Source organism: Zalophus californianus, chromosome 8, assembly GCF_009762305.2.
Source record: "Zalophus californianus isolate mZalCal1 chromosome 8, mZalCal1.pri.v2, whole genome shotgun sequence".
In the NCBI taxonomy this organism is placed as follows: domain Eukaryota; kingdom Metazoa; phylum Chordata; class Mammalia; order Carnivora; family Otariidae; genus Zalophus; species Zalophus californianus.
In genome coordinates this window covers 85,979,538-85,987,324 of record NC_045602.1, presented here as the reverse complement: position 1 = coordinate 85,987,324, position 7,787 = coordinate 85,979,538, and the positions used below count along the sequence as shown (strand labels likewise).

The 7,787-nt window shown below is 45.7% G+C and overlaps 1 protein-coding gene across 1 annotated transcript; it reads left to right on the top strand.

Moving 5' to 3' along the window:
- The first annotated feature begins 422 nt into the window (after positions 1 to 422).
- LOC113938444 (serine/threonine-protein phosphatase 6 catalytic subunit-like) lies at positions 423 to 1,338 on the top strand. Its single transcript, XM_035728960.1, has one exon. The coding sequence runs from the start codon at positions 583 to 585 to the stop codon at positions 1,336 to 1,338; it is 756 nt and encodes a 251-aa protein (XP_035584853.1). The 5' UTR covers positions 423 to 582.
- The last annotated feature ends 6,449 nt before the right edge of the window (positions 1,339 to 7,787 follow it).

The window sequence follows — 7,787 nt, the reverse complement described above, 5'->3', positions numbered from 1 at the left end:
GTGTGATCAGGAAGGAGACTAGAACAAAACCATACACTAGGGATTCAGGGTATACTTTGATCTGTTAGAAGAAACTGTATCTCCAAATTTTAAGGAGAGAACAACTTATATATATATATACACCAAAATAAGGGTAACTACTATGAAGGGATAGAATATGGCTCTAAAACTGAAAAATAAAAAAAAAATATTTTTTAAAAAGGGATTGATAAGTTGTTGGGTGAAAAAGGGTAAAAGAAAAATTAAAAAAAAAAAAGAGTAGAAAAGACAGTTAAAAAAAAAATAATTTTCTCTCACAGGCCGGACGTGGCATAGGAAGAGTTCCGGCTTTGCCCTCTGCCGCTGCCGCCGCCACTACTAGAGCCGCTGCCGCTGCCGCCGAAGCCGTCAGGGCTTGTTATTTCTAAAATCGCGCCCCTAGACATGGACAAGTATGTGGAGATAGCGCGGCTGTGCAAGTACCTACCGGAAAATGACCTGAAGCAGCTATGTGACTATGTTTGTGACCGCTTCTTAGAAGAGTCAAATGTCCAGCCAGTATCGACACCAGTAGCAGTGTGTGGAGACATACACTGACAGTTTATGACCTTTGTGAACTATTCAGAACTGGAGGTCAGGTTCCTGACACAAACTACATATTTACATATCACATATTATGGTGATTTTGTAGACAGAGGTTACTATAGTTTGGAGACCTTCACTTACCTTCTTGCACTAAAGGCTAAATGGCCTGATCGTATTACACTTTTGCGAGGAAATCATGACAGTAGACAGATAGCACAAGTATATGGATTTTATGATGAGTGCCAAACCAAATATGGCAATGCTAGTGCCTGGAGATACTGTACCAAAGTTTTCGACATGCTCACAGTAGCAGCTTTAATAGATGAGCAGATTTTGTGTGTTCATGGTGGTTTATCTCCTGATATCAAAACACTGGATCAAATTCGAACCATTGAATGGAATCAGGAAATTCCTCATAAAGGAGCATTTTGTGATCTGGTTTGGTCAGATCCTGAAGATGTGGATACTTGGGCAATCAGTCCCCGAGGAGCAGGTTGGCTTTTTGGCGCAAAGGTCACAAATGAGTTTGTTCATATCAACAATTTAAAACTCATCTGCAGAGCACACCAACTAGTGCACGAACACTATAAATTTATGTTTGATGAGACACTGGTAACAGTATGGTCTGCTCCTAATTACTGCTATCATTGTGGAAATATTGGTTCGATCATGGTCTTCAAAGATGTAAATACAAGAGAACCAAAGTTATTCTGGGCAGTTCCAGATTCACAACGTGTTATTCCTCCCAGAACGAGGACACCGTATTTCCTTTGAGACCTTCACCCATCCTGCTGACCCATTTTTCTTCCCTCTTCTTACCCCAACTTTCGTGTATTTCCCTCTACAATATACTTTTTATCAAGCAAAAAAAAAAAAAAAAAAATTTACCTTTGAAAGACTAAAGAATCATGGTAAAAAAGCCATGAATTCTATGTGCTGTATTCCCCCAGCGCTAGGGTTCTGCCGTTCTCATTGATCGGTAAACTTGGTCTTTGCTGGCTGTTCTTGCTGATCTTCTGGGGGAGGGTCCTGTTGCCGTGGTTCCCAAATGTCTTTGCCGGAGGCGGAATTGCCCCACCCTTGTCGGTCCGGGCTAAGCAAGCTGCTCGGGTTTGCTCTTTGGAGCTTCTGTTCCCTGCAAGCTTTCCATACAGCTTTGGAGGACGAGAGTGAAAATGGCGGCCTCCCAATCTCCACTCTGGAGGAGCTGAGAACTCGGGACCCCACTTCTCTGTGTGCCCCCAGAGAAAAGCAGTCAATCACTCCTGTCTCCCGGGTCTCCAGCCGCACTCCATGCTCACCCGGCCTGTGACAGAGTGTTTCCGTCTCTGGCACCTGGCCCCGTGGAGTCTCCAAACCCAGCAGATCCCTGCAGTGCACTCCCGCACCATTCCTCCCGGGGGAGGAAGAGGAGTCTCCCCCGATCTGCCACTGGTTGGGTCCCTACTGGAGGAGAAGTGGCCCGACTGTGCCACGGATCACAGTTTATGGCAACCCAGAGCTGAGCGCCCACTCCTCAGCTCCATCTCTGCAGCTGGCTTCCCCGCTCCAATCCTTGGAAGCCCTGCTGCCTCAGGCACCCCTGGTCTTTCTGTGACCCCAAGGGTCCTGAGACCACACTGACCCCACGACGGTTCCACCCCACGCTTAGCCACTGGAGCGACGTCCCTCAGCGGAGCTAACTTCTAAAAGTTCCGATTTTGTGCTCCGCGGCTCTATCACTTGCCAGAAGCGGCCAACAGAGGCCCCCTCCCCCGCCGTCTATCCTCCTGAGTATTGCCTCAGATTCACTTCTCCACACGTCCTACCTTCCAGAAAGTGGTTGCTTTTCTGTTCAGAGAGTTGTTGCTACTCTCCTCTTCGATCTCCTGTTGAGTTCGTAGGTGTTCAGAATGGTTTGATCCCTATCCACCTGAATTCCTGGGACCAGACGAAATCCAGGTCTCCTACTCCTCCGCTATCTTGCTCTGCTTCCAATTTCATCCTTTTTTTTTTTTTTTAAAGATTTTGTTTATTTATTTGACAGAGAGATAGAGAGCACAAGTAGGTAGAGCTGCAGGCAGAGGGATCTGACCCTGGGATCATGATCTGAGCTGAAAGCAGCCGCTTAACTGACTGAGCCACCTAGGCACCCCCCTCACATTTAGGAATTTTATCCTTTTTAAAGGCTGAGTAATATTCCAATGTGTGTACATATCTGAAAAGTTCTTTTTAAATAAAAATTATTGTGATTTTTTTTTATTTTTTAAAGCACTTTTTAAAGCTCTTCTTCATTTGGTCTTCTTGAATTCCACTAGGAAGAAAACTCAGAAAAAAGAGAATACTTTCTCTTCTCCCTAAATTGTCCAGATGGTTTAGCTTCACATCAATAGGTGAACAGCATCTCACAGTCTTTTTTATTTTTCACCTACAGGACTGACCGGCCATGAGGGGAAAGGCCAGCTGTAGAAAGGCACCGTGCTGTCTGTGCTCTGGATAGCCGTGGATACCCAATGGCCAGGCAGCCATGGATGACAAGATGTGCTGGACTCCCCTGGGAACCAACTCTCCTGGGGGTGATGGACACTGTCTGTGTACCTAGATTTAGACCAATGCTGGCTGGCATTTCCAAGGACTAGAGAAGTACAGCCAACAGAAAGGTGCCAATATGAGGGGTCAGGGGCTTCTGAGAAGAAGATGAGGAGGACTGAATAAATGTCTGATGGCACAGTAAGGCCACAGCAAGAGAAAGGCAGGGGCACCAACAGTGGCCGCAGCGGACCCTGCAGAGCAGTGGGGCAGGAAGGGCAACAGCACCCCCATCAACCTGGACAATAATCATTGCAGGGCAGGAGAGACGCGAGCGGTGGCAGAGCAGAGGGCAGAGGCTCTGATGGGGTGAGAGACATGCCCTCCTCCTTGGGGTTATACAGAGCAACACAAGAAGTTCTGGTGCTGAGGTCCCCCTACCCTGCAGGTGGATATCGATCTAGCTGGCTACACCGATCAAAGTCCCAGGAGGCAACAAATGACACACTAGTACTGGGTGATTGAAGAAGAGTTGAGCAGGAGACAAACCAAGGCACGGACTCAACTACAGAGAACAACTTGATGGTTACCAGGGAGGAGGGGGAGATGGAAGTGGGAAATAGGGGATGGGGATCAAAGAGTGCACTTGCCATGAAAAGAATAACAAGAAGAAAAGTGGAGTAGGGGCTATTTACCAACGAGATGGAAACTTACCAAGGCTGGTGCCATCCTTTGGAGGCATGTGCCAGGCCATCCTCAGCCCTCCACCCAAAGGGCAGAGAGCAGTTGCCACTTACATGAGAGCTGGGACCTACATGTGAAGACACAGCAGCCTGAATGGATCTCACAGGGAGAGAGCAGGAGGAAGAATTCACAACCCCCTCCTCCTCCCCCTTCTGAAGTCTGCCCCGTGTGCCCCATTTGCTGAACCCAAATGAAAGCCACAGGGCAGAATGATGTGGTCCATACTCCACGAGCCTCCCAGAATATACAGCGTGCTGGAGACAGGTGAGGGATAATCCAGAGGAGCAGATGGGACATATAGCAGCACTGACTGTCACAGCAGCCCTACCTGGGGTCCTGGGTCAGTGTGTCTAGTGGAGAATCAGATTAACTGAGTGAAATACCTCTTTGGAGTCCAGGAACTGGCAGGTAGTTGGTGCGGGGGTTGGGGGGGCGGTGATGGAACACCATAAGGCGCCAGACTTTCTGCCTAAGCAAACTAAGTCTCAGGGATGACTTGGAGTTAACTAGTTCCAGCAATTACTGTCAACTGGACTGCATTTATGTCCTCATGCTCATACTGCTGGGATGCTTGTGATACATGAATGTATTGATTTGCTACAGAGGTTTAGTTAGGTTTACGTGCAAAATGCAGCCTCAGAGCCAAAGTTTTATGTTCCTCATTGGAAGGGTCTCCTCCTCCCAGCTCCTCTGCCAGAGCTTCAGTCCTCGGATGGGTTCCTTAACCCGGTGTCAGAAGAAACCCTATCACCCTCGCTCTGATGCTTATTACACGGAAGCCAGTGTCTTCATGGTGAAACATAACGATCCCTGTCTCCCAGGCCGGTTAAGAGGATCCAACAGGCCAGGATACATGAAAGTACTTTGTGACCTGTAGAGTATGACAGACATCATGACACACAGGGGCAACAGCAGAGATAACATGGTGCCCTGCATTCTGTTTATCGTCAGTACCCACCTTTTTCATCCAAAGGTTTCTTAATGGTACCTAGGCACATAGTACCTCATCCAGGTGCGTTTGGAAAAAGTTAGTATGTTTTATACTTTAACACTAAGCCAGAAAAATTGATACAAGAAATGCACAGTCTGGCTCACAACACACAGGTTTCTGGTCTGCCACACCTGATTTCTCTTCTCCGGGCTCACCCTCTTCCCTGCAGGGCCCAGGGGCTGGGAAGTTTGACTGAACCCCTCACCGCATGCCTGCTGGTCAGCCTCAATAGCTACATGGGGCCTCCGCCTCTTACACCAACCCCAAGGACACTGAGATCTGCTGGAAAGGGTGAGTACTCCCTTTGTCTTTGACTGTCTGCACAGACCAGCAGCACTATCTGCCATGATGGAAGTTGTCAAGAAGCTGGGCACTTCCGGGCCATCTGTGAGAGGCTCAGTGTGTGATCATGTGGCTGGACGATGGATGAGTGTGCTCAGGACCAGGGACAGACTAGGATTGTGGACTTTACTTGGTTCAGTGGGTTAGGTGGTGGCAGGGCTGTGAATTTAATCCAGGCACATGCCAGAAGCACGCACAAAGATTGGTGCATTTTTGGAGCCTTTTCAAGCTCCTTAATTTGCAGTCCTTTCCTACTCCATACCATGTCACCCTTTGTGTTCCCTGATGCATGAATGTCACCACTTGTTACCTACTTACCCAAGACAGAAAGTTGGAGGTCATTGTTATTCTTCCCCCTTCCCTTATCTTGGCCCCACACAATCACTCATCAGTTCCCACTGGCTTTCACCTCTTAATATGATATTTCCAAAAGCCTTCTGCTTTTCCCCATTCCCACTGCCCCTTTCTGACTCAGGGATCAGACCACAGTTCTGATAAATAACCCCAAGTTGTCTCTCTGCCTAGACTCTCCACTCTTTCATCCATTCAGACCCCAGCTAGAAGGTGGCTTGTACTAGCCTCCCCTTATCCTCAGGATGAAGCGCCAGCCTCTTAACTCAAAGGATGAAGGTCTGCAGGATCATGCTATGAGTTGGCTCCAGCCTCATGCCTCTCCTTAACTAACCACCTCACCCTCCAGGAGCTACTTTCTGTCCTTAGACTGATTTTGCCTTGGGGTCATTTCTACCCATAATGCCTGTTCCATTTTATTAGCTAATACCTCCTCACCTTCCAGGCAGATCCTCCTTCTGCACATGTTCCTGATCTCCCAGGAGAATCTTCCTGAGATCCTTCTTGGTGATCTTATAGAACTTTTCTTGCCTTTGCCATTTTGTCTTGCAATTCCGTGTTTACTTATCTGTCTCTCCCACTAGATTCTTCACACCTTGAGGAAGAGATCTATGAGCTTTTAGCTATTTGATCCTCAGTATCTAGTATAATAGCTTATACGCAGTGGAGAACCTATTTGAATGAATGATTGAACAGGTAAGATAATGTGTCAGAACATAGATTCTAGAGCCAGAATGTCTGAGTTTAAGTCTGCTCTCACACTTAGCAGCTTTGTGAACTCCACCAAGTGCCTTACCTTCTCTGTGCCTCAGTTTCCCCATCTATAAAAGGAGAATTCAGTATGAAAGAGAAGTTGCATTTGAAGAAACTCTCTACTGGATACAATGAGTCATTTAGAAAGATGGTTAGACATCCACAAAGATACCTGAAGATCATGTCTTCTCTCTGCATATCCAAATCCTATCCATCACTATTCCATTATTAAGCTATTCTGCTACGAAACCTTCCCTCTGCACCACATTGTAAGGGACTTTCTTCACCTGCACATTGATAAGATTCTTATCTCCTCTTCACCTTGTGTCTTGCCCTGTGCACATGGCCTTGTATTTTAGTTTGATATATGTGTGCATGTTTTTGATGATCCTTGAGCACAAGAGCCATAGCTTGTGTTTTTCTGTGCCCCCACAGTGCCTAGCAATGTGGATTGGATATGAGGCACCTCATATATGCTTGTAGGTAGCATTCAGATCTTCATTAATGAGAATTACTTCCCATGAGATATAGCCAAATTAAAACTGGTCATTTTCATTTGTATCCATCTTCAAATGTTGAGAGATGCATTGATAGGGAGAAGTGGAGCTGCAATATCACCTTCTTAGCAAGCAAGAACAGGCTTCTTTCTGAGGGCTTTGGACTTTTAACACATAGGGAAATCAGAAAGGGAAGAGGATGTGTGTACATGTGTCAGTGTGTGGATTTAAAATCACCTTCCAGGGCGCCTGGGTGGCTCAGTTGGTTAAGTGACTGCCTTCGGCTCAGGTCATGATCCTGGAGTCCCGGGATCGAGTCCCACATTGGGCTCCCTGTCCGCAGGGAGTCTGCTTCTCCCTCTGACCCTCTTCCCCCTCATGCTATCTCTCATTCTCTCTCTCTCAAATAAATAAATAAAATCTTTAAAAAAATAAAATAAAAAATAAAAAAATAAAATCACCTTCCATGTAAACGTCTGCATGAAAGAATCAGTCAGCACTTATCAAGTCCTCTGATAAAAAATAAATAAATAAATAAATAAATAAATAAATAAATAAATAAAACAAAAGTCACTGTCCCAGCCAGGACTGCAAAGAAAATAGTCTACCAGGGATTCCAAACTCAAGCTTCTGCAAGTTTGTAGCTTTCAAATGGATCTAATATAAAATCAGACTATAGCTACAGGTTCAGGGAACATCTCGGTCATTATTAACTGGTCTCTGTCCACTCACAATTAAGTCCACTACTTTGCAACACCTCAAACCAAGTAGACTTGGGAAAGCATGCCAGGATAATGTTCCTTGCTCACCAAATATATTTTAAGCTTGCTTACTATTTCTCCCTCATGAAATATGTACAAGAAGTATTTAATACCTTAAAGACCTTGAAAACTCTATTGCTTGTTCTAACTAAAGTTTCACAATGAATAACATTGATTGATTCTTTTAATTCAATATTATACCAATTCAAGAACACTAGCACCTTTTTCTTTTTTTTTAAGATTTTATTTATTTATTTGACAGAGAGAGACACAGCA

Coding starts and splice junctions, on each gene's coding strand:
- LOC113938444 (XM_035728960.1), top strand. CDS start 583: ATGACCTTTGTGAACTATTCAGAACTGGAGGTCAGGTTCCTGACACAA.